At 49.3% G+C, this 19485-nt stretch overlaps 1 protein-coding gene across 7 annotated transcripts in view; it reads left to right on the forward strand.

The window, feature by feature from the left end:
* The window catches only part of ABLIM3 (actin binding LIM protein family member 3), a 108749-nt gene that overhangs the window by 69842 nt on the left and 19422 nt on the right, over positions 1-19485 (forward strand). For 4 of the 7 annotated variants that reach the window (XM_040497206.1, XM_040497219.1, XM_040497227.1 and 1 more), the window contains exons 8-11: positions 599-686; positions 12389-12447; positions 14477-14548; positions 18660-18815. In XM_040497206.1, the coding sequence (XP_040353140.1) occupies positions 599-686; positions 12389-12447; positions 14477-14548; positions 18660-18815 (375 nt within the window). The remainder of the gene's footprint in view (positions 1-598; positions 687-12388; positions 12448-14476; positions 14549-18659; positions 18816-19485) is intronic. The other 3 variants (XM_040497236.1, XM_040497245.1, XM_040497255.1) reach the window with 1 other exon arrangement.

Raw genomic sequence — 19485 nt, forward strand, 5'->3', positions numbered from 1 at the left:
CAGTAGCACCAAACTGGTCTCTGTCCTTGAAGAAACCGGAAGAATTCGGGGTGGCCAGCTGGCTTAGTTAGAACGGTGTACGATTCTTGATCTCAGGGCTGTGAGTTCGAGATCCACATTGAGTGTAGAGATTAACTGAATGAATAAAACTTAAAAAAGAAAACGAAAAATTGACAGAGGATTGGAAAGGAGGCCTTCCCCCCCCCTCCCCGCCTTGATCCAACGTTATTAAATCGCAGGTCCAGGTACATTCAAAGTCACTTGGGTGCCACTAGTGACAAGGGCCCCATTCCTGGGGAACTGTTGGGATATCTTCAAAGCAAGATTATTTCCTCATCTGGAAATGATGGACCAGTGGCTGTCAAGGCTGTTAAGGGGCCCTTGCACTGCCGGAATAGAAGTGCAGGTGTCCAGAGAAGCCCCCTGACCTGCCTTCAGGGACCCGTGGTGTGGAATCACCAAGCTTCCTGGGTGGGCTTTTCAGTGGTTCACGAAAGTACCAACACCCTTGATGCGCCCAGGAGATGTTCAGGCCCAACCTGTTCCCTGGACGGCAGCCCCAGCTCTGACCTCTTTATTTCTTCTTTTCCTTCCACAGGCGGGAGGGAAGCACTACCACCCAACCTGTGCCAGATGCGTACGTTGCCACCAGATGTTCACCGAAGGAGAGGAGATGTACCTCACAGGTAGGCAGATGCGGCCTCATGGAAGGCAGTCCTGTCCACCCATGTCTATAAAGGAGACACGGTCTCCTTCATTTCAGTGTTATCTTTGCTTTGGCTTCTTCTCAAAATTGCAATTAACTCGCCCCTCTCCGGGTGGTTTGGCAAAGTTGCCGGTGTGGCTAATATGAAGTGACATGTAATCTGCCTTCCGTCCCTGTGCGCCTCCGCCCGCTGCTTAGCTGGCCTGCTTCCCTGGCAGCGCTCTGAGCAGACTCCCCTGGCTCTGCCTGGGGGCGGGAGGTTGAGCTGAAGCAGGCCAAGGGGACAGAGGACCTCAGAGAGATGCCTGTGTGGCAGGCAGCACCACAGCCTCTGCCCCCGCCTCCCCCCCCCCCCCCCCACCTCCCCGAGCGCCACGGCAGGCTGGGTCCTCCCAGGGACGCTCAGGATCCACTGAGAGGAATGGAAGCAAAGAGGGACGGGTTTCCCTCCGCCACTTCAGAGGGCCCAGCCTTCAGGCCCCAGGATCCTTGCAAGCCTTCTTATTAGTCCTCAGGCTCTGCTCTGTCCTCCATCGTCTGCTCCATCGTCCATCCTCCCGGGGCATCGTCGTGTCCTTGGCAGAGCCCTGAGCCCTGTCCAGAGGTCTTCAGGGCCCCTCCCCGCCCACCGTCTCAGGTACCAACACTTCAGCCTTGCGTTAGGACCCTCTCACTGAGGTCTCAAGCTGCCTTTCTCTTTCTGGCCCTGGACAAGCCCCACATCTCAGCTGCCAAAGCCAGTTTCCAGTTGCTTCTCCGTCCATTCCACAACTATTTTTTGAGACCCTGCCATGGGTGAGCTCTGCCCTGGGGTCGTCAGTGAGTTCCAGCTCCAGCCCGAGCCCCACTGCCCTACGGCCCGACGGGGGGATGGGGGGGGGTGCAGTCAGTAATCCCACAAATAACTGTCAATAGTGATAAGCTTTATGAAGGGGGGAGGCTTGGGATGCTGAAAGCACTCAATGGGTGGGGTGCACGTCAGGGAAGGCCCCCTGAGGAAGGGCCAGGAGCGGGGATCCAAAGGACGGGTGGGCGTTAACTGGACAAACAGGGGAGGGCTGGGATATGCCCCCTGAGGGGATAGAGGCGGGTAAAGAAATGACAGGCGTGGGAGACCAGGAGGAGACGGAGGGGAGAAACGAGGCTGGGAGGTGGGCAGGGGTGGACAGTGAACACATGCCCTGCTGCCTGCCTCCTGGAACATTCTAGTCTTCCATGCCCCCGTTTGGAAATCCTGCCATTCCTGGCCCAGGTTAGTCACTGCCGACTCTGTAACCCCCTCAGGTGCCCTCACCCCGCCCACAGGCTTCTTCCCAGGCTTCTCCAGCTTGCAGCAGAGTCCTTGGCCTTCTCCCTGAGACCTTTTGATCCTGACATTGATCCCACAAGTACTCACTGTACAGGTGGTCACTGTTGGCTGATTAGTTGGATAGCTGGCCGATTAGTCATCCCCAGATGTTTGAATAGCCCCAGGAGGGCTCTTCCTCCAGATTTCCCCACAAGGCAGAACTAAGGCCGGGACACAGTTACAGAGAGCGTTGTCTTCCTATCAGGCTTGTTCTACCAGGAATGCCCACGGCCACAAGTTCCCTCCACTTGCAGTGAGTGCCTTTGCCCAGAGTAGGACTTCGCAACCTTAGCACTACTGACATTTGGGGCCAGAGAAGTCTTTGGTGTGGGGACTGTCCTATGCATCGCACGGTGTTTAGTAGCATCCCTGGCCTCTACCCACTGGGTGCGAGTAACGTACTCCTTCCCATTGGGACAACCAAAAAGATGCCAGACATTGCCAGATGTTCCCTGGGGGGCAGAATAGTTCTCTGTTGAGAACCACTGGCCTAGAGAGAGTCAACAGAATCTCGTACTATCTACTGGGACTGCCGGAGCAGGAATTCCTATGTTGGATTGAACTAGGTGACCATTCCTAAGATGCTGTGAATTTATGAATACTTGCTTGCATGTACAGTCATACAAGTACTGGAGATGGAAGGATCCCACAGGTCACCCTAGACTGTAACGTAACAACCTCATGGTATAGATGGGAAATGTGAGGCCCAGAGACAGGTAGAGAACGTAGGGCCAGACTGGTCTTATGACTCCCACCCCAGGGCTCTTTCAATCTCACCTCCGGGACCCAGGCTCTGCCTGTTACTTAGGTCCCTGTGAGGACTGGACCTCCTCCTTCCATCAGTACTGATCTGTAGGTGCCTGGGTCCCTGAGTGCGTGCTGCAGCAGGACCCTGGGTTATGTGCTAGGACATTCCCCCTGAGTCTCAGCAAACTGCATGATGTCTTCATGAGCCCTGCGTCCATGGCAATCCAGACTTTGCACTTAGTCTGGAAATTTTTTGCATGGTATTCCTCTCCCCCTTTCCTGGCGAACACATATCCTAGTGTTGAAACCATTCTCTCGTTCACATCACTAGAACAATCAACATCTTTATCTCCCTGCCTGAATTCTCAATCCTAACCTTGCCCTATTGGGTGCCTTGAACCCTGGCTCCACTGCTTCCTGAGTTCTTGACCCTGGGCCAGCCTCTTAACCCTGAACCTCAGTTACCTAGCCTGTAAAATAGGCTAGTAACGGTCCCCACACGGCATAGCAAATTCCTGACACATGGAAAGCTTTTAGTTCATTCATTCATCCAACAAATACCTATTGAGCCTTCACCTGTGTTCCCAGTGCTGCCTTAACTACTGGAGATATAGCAGCGAGGTCCAACAAGTTGACTGCCCTCACAGAGCTCACATCCTTATGTACCAGAATCTTCTAAGCCCTGCTTCTGGCCAGAACTTCATAGAATGCTGAAAGAGTTAAGTGATGAGGTGAAGAGCTTTGTAATCATTCGAGAGAATGCACAATCAAACCTACGACAGAGATGCCTGCGGGAGGTGGGAGATATTTTTGGTGATGAAGGAAGGGCCTGTCACCCTCCTCCTTAATTATCTCCATTCCGACCCTCCTGGCTCCTGGGAGAGTGGGAGTAATTGCAGGGCGCTCAAGGACCTGCCTCAAGGGATGCTGAGTGATTCTACAATGAGGGGGACCAGGCCATCCCGTGCTGGAGTCATGCTGACTCCGGCTGTGGGTGTCGTGGGGGAGGCAGCCACCAGGGGGTTCTGCTCCCACTGAGATTGCCTTGGACACCCTCCCTGGGTGGGGGTAGAAAACTCTCCTCGTAGGCAGCACAGAAGTAGGGAGAGCCCGCTGAGAGCCTGGACTCCTGGGTTCAGGCACCAGGACTTCTGCTGATGGGCAGTGACCTTGAGAAGTACCTTTCTTCTCTGGGTCTCCTCCTTCACCTATAAGACGGGGAAAATTACTCTGTCTCTCATTCATGCATTCAAACTGGGGCCCTTCTATGTGCCAGGCTCTCTGTGACGTGCTGGGTGCTTGGACGTGAATGAGGCACGAGAGCTTGCTTCGTGGGTGAAGTGTACTGTCAGGACGGGAGACCGACTTAAATAGAAGTGTAAACACAATGACAAGCTGTGATTAAGTGCAGAGAAGGGAAGGTTTGGGAATGTTTTGGCCTCCTGATCTTGTCTGGGAGGTCAGGGGCGGCTCTGCTGAAGAAGGGAGATTTCAAGCCAAGAGTTTGGAAATGAGTAGGAGGTGGGAGGGTGAAGAGGGGAGGAAAGATGGTGGAGGCGTTGGGAACAGCAGGTGCAAAGGCCTGCGGTGGGCGGAAGCATTACACGGTGGAGAAACTGAGGCAGGCCCACACACCTCACCCACAGAGAGCAGGTGTGCTCCACAAGGTCCTCATGAATATGGGAGGGAATGAATGTGAAGGTGCTAGGTGCCCCATGAAGCAACATAAATGAGAGAGAGCATTAGGAAGGCTGCAAAGTTTAAAAACCCGGCCTTTTTTTTTTTTTTTAATGTTTATTTATTTATTTTGAGAGAGAGAGAGAGAGAGAGCATGAGCATAGGAGGGGCAGAGAGAGGAGACAGAGAATCCCAAGTAAGCTCCACACTGTCAGCACAGAGTCCGATGGCGGGGCTCGAACTCATGGACCGTGAGATCACGACCTGAGCCGAAATCAAGAGTCGGTCGCTTAACCGACTGAGCCACCCAGGCGCCCCCTAAAATCCCAGTCTGGTCAGTTCTCTAGCGGGACACGGCAAGGCACTGGCAGCCAGCCTCGGGAGCTTCTTTTGGTCAGTTTGTTTGTGTTTTAATCACTGCGTGATGGCTTTCTGATGAGCTCTAATTGGGAGAAGGCTGACGTCTGTCTGGATGAGAACTTCCTGGACCCCGGGAGACAAGCAAGTTTTCTTTTGTTTGTTTTAAGTTCTGTTGTTCATTCAGCCTTTTAACTGTTTCTGTAAAGATGCCAGATTTCTAATCTGTTTGTTGTCCAAACCCGTCATTTGAGCTTCACCAGGAAATTAGGTCATTGAATCTGTGCAGCAAAATAAGCGCCAAAATGCCGCAGGTTCGGGCAAAACATACTGAAATCACAAGGTTACAGCTGCTGGATCGGTGGGAGTTTTCTAAGCCCCAAATGTGATTCATGAGATAGATTTTGGTCTTATTCTAAAAATGCCTATGCCCAGGAAAAAGGAAAGACAGACTTTGCTCCTGTCCTTCTTTCTTACACTAAATACACCCCGATTCCAAGGACCTGGGGGGGAGGATCACTGGGAGCCCAGGAGCTCAGCTGCACAGTTCTAAGCAGGTCTCTGTCATCATTCATGTATTTAACTAAAACCAACAGGCAGGAAATCTGTTATGAAAGCCTGACAAACCTTACTCTGCTAAGGAAAGTATTGTAACAAATTGTAGGTCCTACTCCATCAGCTGATAATTCATGAAGCACTTACTATGTGCCAGGCACGGTTCTGAGAGCTTTAAATGCAGAATCCTATTTTTCCCCCACAACAGCCCTATGAGCTAAAAGCGCCATTAACCTCCCCGTTTTAGAGAACAACAAAGTTTAGAAAGTTTATGTCCCTGGGCCAAGGTTAGGCTGGCCTATCTTCCTAGGCTTTGTTTAGGGCACTTTCTTCCATTTAGTTTCAGAATTCTTAACCTGCGGTTTGTAGTTGCCCTTCTGAATCCAGTGAATCCCCCGAAGTTGCTTACCAAAGTTCACACGTAGGTCTGTTTCTCTAAGGAGAGGGTCTGTAGCTTTTATCAAATTTTCAGAGGTGTCCACGGCCCAAAATAAAGTAAGGAGCCTTGGTTCTGTGTTAATGCAAAGCCAGACCGGAGCCCTGAAAGCTTGCTTTGACAATTACACCAAAACCTTCTCTTCTATTTCAGATCACGTTGTTTTTGTTTTGTTTTGCTTTTTGGGTTTTGTTTTTGTTTTTTTAGTTGGGGCGATATAAGGTCCTGGCACCAGGAGGTATGTATTTCTGGCCCGGCCGGGGATGCCATTGATATATAGCGGAGGTTTCTCTTTCCTCTGACAAGCACCTGAAAAGAGGTGCATGGAGGAAGCAGATGTTCAAGACAGGTGCCTTCCGCCCTTCGGATTGCAGAACACCAGCCCTCAGTCATAATCGACGCGTCTCATCAAACCACACTTTAAAAGGCACTAACGTCCTATTATTGGTTGCTATAATCTGGTAGTTTAGCATTGTTATTTTAAATTGGATCTCTCCCCTGACAGCTTAGTTTGTAGGAGTAATGCTTAAAAACTTTAAATCTCATGTTTCCCCAATCCTGCTACATAATTTTAGACTCTTCAAACATATCCCGTTACCGTACTAAATTGATATCTCCTCAAGTCTGAAACTACTAAGCATATTTCACTTTAAATAGAATACATTTTCATTTTGGATGAACTGCAATATTTTTTTTAGACTTTTAGGGTTACCAAACATCTTGAATCCTATAGAAAATATTATAGCATAGTAGTTTAAAGTTGGTGATTTAAAGTCTGTTTCCAACTTGCTTCTTCTCTCGGGTCACCTCAAACTCAAGACGATGTGGCCATTTTCTCGCCAGTTACATGTCACATCTACTTCACCAGCCAATTTGTCCACGTTGGTCAGAATTAGGTCCAGAGTAACAATTTCCCTGGCTGCTTCCTCTATTTTCTGGGAAACAAAATTGCCCGCTGGGCAAGTCAAGAACTTGTCAGATACTCGGGTTTTAGCTCAATGAGATGTTTTATTAGTCTGGACTTTTTAGGCGGCAGAAACAACTTTAGGTAAAAGGGCATTGATCATCTCACAGAACTGAGAAGCACCTAGAAACAGCAGGGCTGGGTTGAAGGGCGCACAGGGCTCAGCAGGTGGTTGTGCTCTAAGCTTCTTTCTCTGTGTGGCCTCCTGCTCTCCCGCCCTGCCCTGGCTGCCTCTGTGTTGGGGAAGGAGGGCTCCGAGGGCACAGAGAGGCAGCGTTCCCCGCCAGTCTAAGCACAGAAAGCCCAGAGAGACTCGGAGGAGCCCAACTTGGTCATATACGCACACCCAGGCCAGGGCGAGGAGACAGTGTTGGACGGGCGGGCAAGACATCTAAGCTCCCTAAACCCCAATTTCCCCATCTGAAAACAGGGGGTAGCCTTAGGCCCACTTCGCCAGGCTATTGTGTTAAATGAGCGAATGCATGATGAAGGCTTGTAGCACCCAGCCGGGGACCCCCGGCTCTGCCAGTCTGAGCTGATATAAACATCCAGTAAGGTGGAGTGGCCATTCCCTATGATGCCATGCACTAAAAAATGCTGGCTGTTGTCAATGTTACCATTGCTATTAATAGCGCTTAGCATAGGGCTCAGCCTACGTGGGCAATAAATGCTAGTCATCACGGTTAGTTTCTACCTAAGTACTACAATTATAAAGTATATGGCATAAGGCCTGGCTTGGGCACTCTCTAAATATTAGTTATAATGATGACAATAAGAATAACAAGAATGCACGACACACAGAAAGCACTCACGCATTTTAATCACCGTCCTGGCTGTTGCTATCAGCCGTTACTATTGCCTGTGAACTCCCGCGCACCTGGGCTCCGCCGCCGTCCTGGCAAACAGATTTTTGTTTAGGTAGGGCAGGGAAGATAATAATAATCCCAACCACTAACACTGTCACGGTACCCACTCTAGGCGGACCTCGTTCTGCGGGCTCTGTGAATGGTAACTCACTGATGCTCACTCACAACAAGCTCCGAGGCAGGTACTGTTCCCATCCCCCATTTTATCGGCGGGGAGACTGAGGCACAGAGAGCTAACTGACTTGCTCTGGACGATGCAGCTAGGAAGCGAGGTGTAAGTGGCATTCAGACCCCTTAGGAATAGTATACTCAGTAATGTATGGGTTGCCTGATACGCGGCGAAAATTTACCAGTGCGCAGGATTGTCTGAAGACGATGTTTGCTTCCATGAATATGCTGGAGTGTCCCATTAGACACTTCCCACTGCCTTCCCCTAGACCCTAGCAACTACTAATCTGCCGTTTGCCTGTATAGATTTACCTATTGGGGAAATTTCATAGAGACGGAATCCTGCAAAATGTGGGCTTTTGTGTCTGGTTTCTTTCACTTAGCATTAGCATAATGTGTTCTAGATTCATCCATGTTATAACAGGTATCAGTGCTCCATTCCTTTTTATGGCTGAATGATATCCCAGTGTGTGGACACAGCACATTTGTTTGCCCAGGCAGGGATTTTCAAGGAGCCAAAGGGCCAATCCAAGATCCTAGCAAGCCTAGGTTACCAAGGCTAGTGCTGCCACAAAGCAGAGAAGCCTCACCCTTCTGTGGTCGAGAGAAATCCGGAGAAGGAGCCTGCTGTAAGAGAACACCCTGGCCGGGAGCCGGGTTTAAAAACCTAAATGCCTGCTTAAATGAACAAGAAGGGCTGAGAGGCAGACAGCAGGGAGGGGTCACTGGCCACCTGCAGGGTCTAAAAGCATTCATGTAAAAACACCGTGCTGACCAGATAGAACCTTTGGGTGGGCCGGTTTCGGTCACTGCTGTGTTTGTAACGCTGGCCGGGCAGTCTGCAAGACTGTGGCACCAGGACTGATCTGGCATTAAAATTTCCAATGATCCAAAAAAAAAAAAAAAAAGAAGAGGCTTACCACCCAGCTGAGGGACAGCTTTGGAGATTCAGATCTCAGCCTCTGAATCAGCTTACACAGAATAGCTAACCCTTCACTTCCATAACGTTTACAGGAGGTTTTAACTGCAGGACCTGGAACTGTCAGTGATGGTCTCAGAGGACGAGGGTATGACTCATGAAACCAGGAGTCTAACAAGCAAAAAGTGTTGACTTCTTTCAAGAAGTTAAAGAGTTCTTACGTCTTATAAAATTGGTTTTCTTTATCCCATCACATTCCAAAGGAACAAATTTGGAGTATTAACTGGTATCCAGCCCTGTGGTTTTTCAATTTGGAGTCATAAGTTGTCCGGGGAGCTTGTTAACATCACACATTCTCAGGCCCCGCCTCCAGGAGTTGACTTCAGGGACTTTGTGGGGGCATCTTACCGGGATTCTGGACAGCTGGTCCCCAAACCCCACTTAAACAAACCCCAGTCTAGTGACTCTCTGATAGACACTCACTCTGGAATTGTAGCTGTTGAATCAGAGTCTAGATTGTACCACTTATCCAAATCTCTGAGCCCAGCTTAAGGGATTCAACTGGCCTACAACAGAATATCATGTGTCTTTCGTTTTATTCATTCACTCAATGAGTATTTATTGAGAATCTACAGTCCCTGCAGCTGTATCTGCAGATAAGACAGATATGAGTCCCACTCCTTATAAAACTTACAGAAGGAGCAGGATCATTGGATAGGGGCAAATAATTCATTCTTTCTATACAGAGAAATCTGTGAAGATAAAGCACAGGATCTCCAAGGGTAGGGAGTTACGTGCATCAGTGTAACTACTTCATTGTATGTCTCCTCTACAATATCCCTGCTGAGCATGTTTCTACCCAGTGTGTACTTACATGCTTCCAGGGACAGGGAGCTCACTCTCAAAGGGGCCCGTTCAGTCCTCAGACATTGAATTTTCATTCCCTGAAACTTCTGCCCCGGTCCTTATTACAAGACACGCAGAACAAGTTCATTGCTCTTCCCACAGAGAGTCATTAAGATATCAAAAACCTTTTTCACCATTCTGCTAAGTATTCTCTTCTCCACAGTGAAAACCCTACTTTATGGCTTAATTTTGGGTCCCCTCTCCGCCCTGGTTACCATCATCCTCTGGGTACCTTTCATCCTGTGTCTCACTTTAAAATACAGAGGTGGGGGGGGGTGCCTAGGTGCCTCAGTTGGTTAAGCTTCCAACTTCAGCTCAGGTCATGATCTCACGGTTCATGAGTTCGAGCCCCTCATCGGGCTCTGTGCTGACACCTCAGAGCCTGGAGCTGCTTCAGAGTCTGTGTCTCCCTCTCTCTGTGCCCCTCCCCCACTCGTGTTCGTTCTGTCTCTCTCTCTCTCTCTCTCTCTCTCTCTCTCTCTCTCAAAAAATGAATAAACATTTTAAAAATAATTAATTAATTATAAAAAAATAAATAAAAATACAGAGGTGGGAATCCAACCAGCCATTCATTTATGTCTTTATTAAACACACATGAGCCAGAAACTGTTTTAAACTCTGAGGAGAAGCCCGCAGAAGAGAATAATGGCCTTCCGGATGCTGTCTTTCTGTCAGTGTCGCGGTTGAGCTAGTGGCTGGTGGCAGAAGCTCAGCCTGCCATCATCTCGTAAGGGTCTTCGTGAACAGATTACCTCTTCTTACTTTAACTCACCTCGTCTATCACTCACAGCCAGCAAGTTCCTTCCCTGTTTAATTTAGAGGCTATCCTGCCAGCTCCCAAACTTCTGATTTCTTTTCCTTTCTAATTATATTTTCTTTCTCGCCTTTGATTCTCACCCCCCCCAGCCCCCCACCCCCACCACTTCTATAAACCTGCTTTCCTGTATGCTGAGGGCTAGTTCAGCTTTATTTCAGAACAGACTGTGTCCGTGGCGGGATGAGACCATCTAGTCTGACCTCCACTCTTTACACATCATTTCCCCCCATGAGAACTTCTGCCTGCCTCTTTCCCCTCAGATGCCTCTTTCGCTTCATCTCACGACCTTCTTAAACATCTGTATCCCCCTCATCCATTTCCTACCGTGACCTGTAACATGTGCTTCCTGCCAGAGCCACAGGGGTAAACAACTCCTGGTGGATTCAGCAGCTTCTCAGACCCGGAAATGCTCTCTCGACTAACTCCCCAAAGCAAGGATCCCCACCCATCACTTGGTCGCAGACACACCCTGCGACTGGCAGGCTCCAGCCCTCAGACCCAGAGTCCCTCTGCTGGGCTCCGAGAGCCATTGCACTTTACGTGAGCAGGAATTAAACTCGTGTTGAATTATTGGGAACTCACAAGAAACTCAGCAAACAAAACTGAAAGGTCCCTAGCTCATAAATGACCAACCGGACCTAGAATTAAAATTTTGGAGATGAAAATAACCTCTGAGACCATCCAAACTCCACCTCGTTGTTATTTAGACGCAGAAACCGGAACCCAGGGAGAGGGTGTGCCTGGGGCCGAGAGGAGACAAGAATCCAGGTTCCAGAAACCAGACTCCAGGCTCCTTACCTTCAGGCCTATCCTCTCTGTATCACGTTTTTGGGGCTAATTTTTCAACTTTACGCCACCCCCTGTCGCTTGGCCCGCATCCCAGGCCTGGGGGTTCCAGGCAACAAACCCTAATGGAAAGTATATCCTAAAAACAAAGTCAGACAAACAAATGCCATCTGGGTGCTCAGGAATCCAGCCATTTGCTGGCTCCTTTCCTTTTAGGGCTGGTAATAAGAGGAGTGGCACCAGAGGGATAATATGTTCCTATTTTTCCTTCTAATCCAGGACACCTGTCTCTTCTTTGGGGAATGTGTAATATTTAGGGCTTCTTCCCAACATGTGACCAACCACCTGTTGTTCATGCCTTCCCAAGATGGCCTCTAGACTTCGGTGCCCACAATAAAATGCGGGCATTTGCGATATACTATATTTGAAGAGTCTGGAGCCTCTTAGGAATTAGCAGGTCAAGACAGTGCGCTCAAGCAGAATATACACCATGACCCCACCTCCCCTTCGGTTGATAGATCTAGTAGACTGTCATAAGTCTCTGAAGAGAAAGGAGGTTGGCGTTCACCATGGCCTGTCACTTTATTTCACCTCCACTGTCATTCATTCATTCAACAAATATTTATTGACCACCTGCTACTTGTCACTCACTGCCAATCATCCGCTCATCTGTTCACCCTGCAAAACACGTACGGGGCCTCTGCTGAGAGCAAAATCCCATTCTGGATGCCGCGGGAGATCCAGCAATGAATAAAGCTCAGCCCCTGCCCAGAGGAGCTTCTAATTTGGTTAGGGCAATGAATCCACAAGCTACTGTGATGTGAGGTCGTGTTAAGAAAGATACAAAGAAAGATGGATCACAGAGAAGAGAGAAGTCTCTCCCAGCTGCCAGGTAAGAAAGTTTGCAGGAAGATGCCGTGTGGAACCTGGACCTTGAGGAATGGGTAGGATGTGGACAGGTAGAAAGGGGGGGGGGGTTGAACTGATATCATAGCAAAGAGCCTGGGACACCTGGGGGTGCTCCTGGCCCCTGTGTAGGGCACTTGTGCTGCTGAGGGACTACACTGAGGTGAGGATGGCAAGAAAACTAGTAGGTATGAAAGGTCCGAGCCTTTGTTATTTTGCTGTGTCCTTAGGTTCTGAGGTTTGGCACCCCATCTGCAAACAGGCAGCCCGGGCAGAGAAGAAGTTAAAGGTAAGCAAGCCGGTAGCGATGCCGGACCAGACTTTTTGCCACCGGGTGGGGGCCCTGTGTTTTAGTAGGGAGTTGTTCCTTAGTACGCACGCTCCCAACTGTGTACCTGTATCCTTAGGTTTCCTTAATGGTAACACCTGCCTCATGGGACTTTTGCAGGGATAAAGACATTGCATGCGAGAGCACTTTGAGAACCGTGACACACTGTATTGATGTGAGTTTTTAGCATTCCTGGGGCAAGGCTTTCGCCTTAGCGAAAGATGCGGCCTCTCTGAAGCACACACACGGGGGGGGGGGGGGGTCCCAAGCCTGGGGTCATTTATTAGTGATTATTGACACATGAATTGGCAGTTTGCAAAGCATCAGCCACTCTCTGATTTTATTTCTTTAACCCCATGGATCAGATGGGACAGGGAATTTTATCCTCTCTTGGCTTGTGAGAAATTCAAAGTCGAAAGAGGATGGTGATTTGCCCACAGTAATGCTGCCAGCAGAAGCACAGCCCGTGTCCCCAGGCACACGCTAGGCCAGCTGCGGTCCTGCGTCCCTTTCAATTACCCGCTCGGACTAGTACCAAGAAGTCCTGTGAGTCTGGGTTCCTGTTCCAAGGCCTGCAGGGAGGAGCCCAGCTCCTGAGTCCTCGATACTGCGGAGGAGAAACCTGGATGTGTGTTGGGGACGGGCACTGGATAATATCCAAAATGCCTCTTTGTGAAAGAACTGGTCTGTTGACATATAATTTTGTTTGAGCCGTGAGGTTTTTTTTCCCCCTGTTTCTTCCAGGTCCTCTCCCATTTAAGATGTAAAAAGACCTAATTGCCTTTTCTTCCCCAATGTCCACCTTTTGGGTGGCATTTCTCAAATCCAGTTATCCTTCTACAACCCTGATGCTTTGCTGTGAATCACCTGTATCAATATTTTTACTTTACGTCAACTCACTGTTCTTTACTTAACTTATTTTAAATAAGAAAACCAGCATTACTTGCTTTAACAGTAGAAGGCAACCATAAAATACATTCAATGCAAATGAAATGTTTCTTATAAATAAATCTGAGAAATTCCAGCTAGATGGCATTGTTTAAAAAAAAAAAAAAAAGGAACTGTCAAGAAAGTTGCTAAAATATATTAGCACTAAATTAAGACTTCCTCCTTGATCTAACCAAGAGGAATGAAATACAATTTTACATTTTACACGCCCATTTTGCAACTCGGTATCATCAAATGCTCCCCCTAAATTCATCTTCCCATGAACTAGGATCACTAGTTCATGACCCACAGTTTGGGCAACACTGCTCCAGAGCCCCAAGTAGAATGCTTTAATTCCAAGCTGTGCCATGAGAAATCTGGCAAGAAATTTAGCAATCCCAAAGACCAGCCCCTTCATTTTACAGATGGGGAATCCGGGATCTCTAAAATCACATAGTTCACCAGTGATGCTTGGTCCCCGGTCTGTTTGCTTTTCAACTACATGCTGCCACTCTCAGGGCTGCACTGAGGTTGACATAGTGCCATTCGGCTGAGGGAGCCATTAACACATCATTGCCACCGTTCAGAGAAAGATTTTTTAAGTTTATCACTTATGCTGATGTTAATTCGCAATGGATACCCTGTAAAGAATCAATACATTATGCAATTGCATGAAGTTTAACCTGCTGGTATGTTTTATATCAACAAACTGCTAAGGAATAAGTACTAACCAATTTTATTCATTTAAAGTAAATACATTATTGGCAGGATAACCCCCAATGAAAAATTTTATGAATAAATGCTTACCTCAAATATGTAAAACAAACAAATGAACAAAAATCCAAATTCTGTCCAACAGCCCAAAGTCCTGTGCATTTCCAATTCCATTCACACTCAGACATGGATTTAAAAGGCAGAAAATAAAGAGAAAGTACAGAAGGCCAGCAAGTGCATTTCACAGTGTTGTCGCTGTCCCCTGCACAGCCACCTTCTTCCTCCCCGCCTCTCCTCCCCTCCAGAGCGAGGTGCACCTTCTCACTCTTCTGTCTCCTCTCTCCCACAGCATAGGCGGACGTCCGAAACTTCCATCTCACCCCCTGGCTCCAGCATCGGGTCACCCAACCGAGTCATCTGCGTATGTATCACTTTTCAGCCACCAGAGGCCTTCCTTAGCCCCAGGTCTGGGATCTAAAGAGTTCCTAAGGACCCCCAAAGATAGCTGTGAGGTTTTCATCCAGCTAATGTCTTGTGCATGCCTGTCATGTGCTAGACTCTGTGCCAGGTCCTGAGGACACAGTGGGGCACAGGGAGGACATAGACGCTGCCCTCACGGAGCACACAGCCACATCAAACAGTGTTACGGGGATAATCAAGTGCAGCAGGATCCCAAGAAAGTGCAAAGACAGAAGAGCCCTTGATGAGCTCTGAGACCCCTGCAGTGTGCGTCCTTCCCCATTGTTTAACTGAGACAAGAGTGAGACCAAACTCTGTGGTCAGAGTGGCATTCAGAGTAGGGACTGGGGGGGAGGTCCGTGTGGAGATAGGGTTGGGTGACAAGGAGGCAGAGAGGAAGAAGCAGCCGTATGAATGTGGATTTGCAAATGTAAAGAAAAGCTTACTGGTGACCTAAGAAGTTCAAAGGTGGAGAGGACCGCAGGTGTGTGCCTGAGCTCCCATCCCCGAAGCATTCAAACAGAGAAACTCATCACTTGCAGGGACATGGCAGAAGGGACAAGAGTTGAGCCAGATGAGCTCAGAAGTCCCTTGGATATGTAATTTATTCATTCATTCATTCATTCATTCATTCAACAAACGTGTGCTAAGTGTCTCCTCTGGGCTGGGTCTGTGCTAGAAAATGGTGGTGAAGTGCCCTGACTTGATGCCTGTCCTCATGACATTGACTACATGCGTAATCACTCACAGTTCTGATAAGTGCTACTAGGAATAAAAAGTTCAGGGTGCTCTGATGATGGTGCAGATGGACAGAGGGACGTACAGTCTAGGACCAACTGGAGGAAGAATCCTGAGAAAGAAACACTTAAGCTCAGACCTGAGAGAGAAACAGAAGTGAATTAAAGCAGGTGGGGGAGGCAGAGCCAGAGAGAACAGAGATGAGCAAAGAAGAGGAGCCATCTGACTGCAGACTGTTCCAGCCTTCCCCAAGTCTGAGGGGCCACGAAGGCCAGAAGAAGAGGTGGGGCGAGGGAGCGGTCTACAGCAGGAAAACCACTCCTGGTAAGAAGTTCTAGATACGGTCCCCAAACTAGCCAGCCCTGAGTGGGCCCTGACCACCATTGCTTCATCACGATTTTACCTCAGATCCACATCCAGCTTCCTCCTTGATCCCTGGATAACGCCCCTTAGTGGGACTGTTTCCTTTCCTTTCTTCCTCTGTTCAATGAAAATCAGACCTAAAAGTTACCATGGACAGCAACTTCAGTATGGTCAATACTGCCTTGCGGCTCCCGCAGACCAGCGCTTCGATCACAGGCCGTACTCACTGAAGAGTCCTATCCAGAACAAGAGAGACTGTCGTCCCCCCGGTGCTATGAACCGGGCCAGACGCACGCAGAATTCATGAGCTTAGTTTCAGGGCCTACACCATGAGAAGGCTATTGACAGAAGTGAGCACGTCTCCCGCAGAGCGTTGCCAGGATATACAAACTTGGGGAATACATACATATAGCGGTGCTCTAGTGCCTTTCATCCCTGGCTGGTCTCCCCTGCTTCTGAGGAGCCTGGCTAACCTTTGTGAAACAAACTAGGCCTGGTGATGCGCACCCTGGAGTCCTGGAGAAAGAGCGCCGTGTCGCCCCTCTGAGAAACAGCTCCATACAAGTGAACAAGAGCAGCTGGGGACACCTGCCATTGAGCTGTCCACCGGGGTGGGGGGGGGGGGGGGCTTGCCCATGGAGATCAGTTCCCCGCGCGTGCCAGTGTAGACATGTGTCTCTCTTTCTGTACTCTCCTTTCTCACTTTTTAGAACGCTCACCTTCAGCTGCTCTGGGGAGTGACTGCACGTCATGGGGGCCATGTTTTCGATCAGACCATTCCAAACATGGCTTCCAAATTCGGGGAAGGAACCATCCCACCGCTTTGGGAACATGGAATAACAGGCAGAAAGAGAAGAGTGTTGGCTTAATTTTCATAAATACTGAGGCTTGGTATTCAAATAGAGTTATCACTGGACCTGGAGGGGGCAGGCTCTTTCCAGCTTTGCTCATCCCCCGCTTGACTGCTAGAATCATCTTCAGGAGGTTTGTCTTCAACCAGCCCCACATGTTCTCTGCCTTCCTTCCTGGCTAATTATGTTGGGATGCCTCTGTTCAATCACTGCACCTCCAAAGCTAAGGCTCACTTATAACCCTATAAACAAGGAGCCTACAGGAAGAAATATAAATTTAGTATTTCTGAGGTTTGGACTAAAGCACTGAGAAGAATATTGATGGGTCGAGACAAGTCTGCAAGATGCCAGGAGCTCTCAAGGTCAAGACCTAACATCCCACAACAAAAGGCGGCAGTTACTTCGGCAGGTGGACCCTTCTCACAAGGTTCCCTTGACCCACCCACCCCCAGATCGGTACAGATACAGTGCCTGAGCTGGGCAGGCTGTGGCAGAGATGACATGGTGCATCTCTAAGGGTTTAGCTGAGAAGGTTCTGCGAAGGGACCATTCACAGAGGTGTAGGCAGGGTTAGAGGACCCACAAGACAGAGTGTGGCATGCAGGGTCTACAGCAGCAGGAGCTGTCACTACCCTAAGCCTGAAGAGATGGCCTGGCGAAAGCTGGCGCCGTGAAAGGCAACCCTGGATAGGATCGATGCCCACCACAGCCAGCGGGGCAAGGGCGGTGCCAAGGGGACAGGTACACAGGTACACAGCCTCTCTCGCCATCACCCCCCTGTCTGCAGGTGACCCCCCCCCCGCATTGACCCAACCCAACTGAAATCCAGGGAGTCTTGATGTAGCCCATGGGGTCTCAGAGCCCAAATCAGGGCAAGGAGGAGTGGACAGTGGATCTAGAAGCAATGGAGAATGAACACAAAGTGCTCAAACAGTGGTGGGCTGGGACCAGGACAGAATGGTGGAAGGACCCTGGAAAGTGTTTCAAACAGGAGTGCTCATAAGGTCTTTATGAAAGTTGCCCTCTCTGCCGTAGCTTTGGCTGGAGACTCACCTGGGCCCCAAGGCACTAGAAGAATGTCATGAGGATAATTCAGTTTCTTTGGAGTCTCTGTCTAGTGGCCTCGCAGTTTATCTCATGTCAGGACCTTGCAAGCCACGGTAGTTATGGGGCGACAGATCCTTGATGACCACAGCAGAAGCGGGTCACAGGGGGAACAGGTGGAGGATGCAGACGTGGAGAGGACATGGCTTCAGAAGCCACGAGAGGTGGTCTGCCCCATGCAAGGGGAAGCTGTCTCTTCTTGATCAATGCAGTTCTAGAAGGCTGAACTCAGCCAACGGCAGAGTTCTCCACCTCTCCACCTGCCAAGCTAGCAGAGGCTACTGGAGAAGGCCAGTTCCCAGGCTAAACTGGCTGGGTTTGAATTCTGATTTTGCTACTTATTGGTTGTATGACCTTGGGCAAGTTCATTGATTTCTCTGTGCCTGTTTCCTCATTCAAAAAATCGAGATGATAGGATTGCCTACTAGTAGCGTTGTGAGTTGTAGGAGTTAAGGGAGTTCATTCCTACAGGGGACTTACGACAGAGTCTGGCCCGTGATGAGTGCTCACCCAGTGTTAGCTAGTGTTTCACTCTCCGTGGTTAATTGTCTTTATCATCTCCATCATCTTCAAGGAGCCGTGAATGAGGATATCCTTCCTGTGGCGGGGGGTGGGGGTGGGGGGTCAAAAGGCAGTCCCCACCCAGGCTGTGTGGTTCAGACTGGATTCAAACCTACAGGCTAAACGGTGCAAAGTGCAGAACGTTTTGAGCCTCAGTTTCCTTCTCTGAAAAATAGTAGTAACATTGACACTGACTTCACAGAGGCATCCGGACACTTAGAGGAGACAATTCCTGCAAAGCACAAGGCCTCCCACCTAAAATGTGCTCGATCAGTGTTAGCCCTGTTGGAATGGATGGCCTCTATGACCTGCCTGATTCTAACACTCCTCATCTTCCTAAGACCTTGTCTCTAGCGGAACCTGGAGAAGCTCGTTGCCCCTGTGCCTGGTTTTTGTGTCCTCTCCCTTTTCCCTCTTAATTCTCTGCCTCTTTCCTATACCTTTCCTCTTCCTCAGGCTAAAGTGGATAATGAGATCCTTAATTACAAAGACCTGGCAGCTCTCCCCAAGGTCAAGTCCATCTACGAGGTACAACGCCCCGACCTCATTTCCTACGAGCCTCATTCCAGATATACGTCCGACGAGATGCTGGAGAGATGTGGCTATGGAGAGGTATGGCGTCTCGCCCCTCTCTCGGGGGCTGTCAAAGGAGAGGAGGCCCACAGGGTCCCCAGCCACTCCATCACAGACAGACACTTCGGCTTCCACAGTGCTGGCCCCTGGACTGTTATAAACTGGAATTTATAGTCAACATTTAAAAATCAAAATTTCACCCAGAAATCTGGCTTTTCTTGAAAAATCAGAGCAGGTGACAGTACACCAGAATTTCCACCATCTGGAGGGGGGGGGGAGCAGCGCCTTCTATAGGCAGGACATGGGCTCCCCAGTTCTCCCAAGTCTCCGCCACCCCCTGAGAACCCCAACATGGAAGCCGAGAACCTGTGACCACGTATCACTTGAGCTATTGTTTTTCTTCTAGTGGAGTAATCTTATACACAGCCCATGGCTGTCACCCCCTGACAGGCTCAGTGGCCTTAGGTTTATAATCCCTGGTAGGTTGGTTCTCTGGTTTTTGCACCTGGTCTTAAGTCCCTATGCTCAGAGCAAGAGCCACTTTTTAAAAATTCAGCATCAGATGGCTTTTGAAATAATTCAGTGGTGGCTGGACAAGAGAAAGTGTTCTCTGGAGAAGGCAGCGTGGCTGTTACCACGAAGGTCCTGGCAATCTCTATCTCAGGCAGCTTCTAGCCCCATCCATGGCCCCTGAACTGAGATTGTTTAA

This window comes from Herpailurus yagouaroundi, unplaced genomic scaffold (assembly GCF_014898765.1).
Source record: "Herpailurus yagouaroundi ecotype Mexico unplaced genomic scaffold, PumYag 29, whole genome shotgun sequence".
Classification (NCBI taxonomy): domain Eukaryota; kingdom Metazoa; phylum Chordata; class Mammalia; order Carnivora; family Felidae; genus Herpailurus; species Herpailurus yagouaroundi.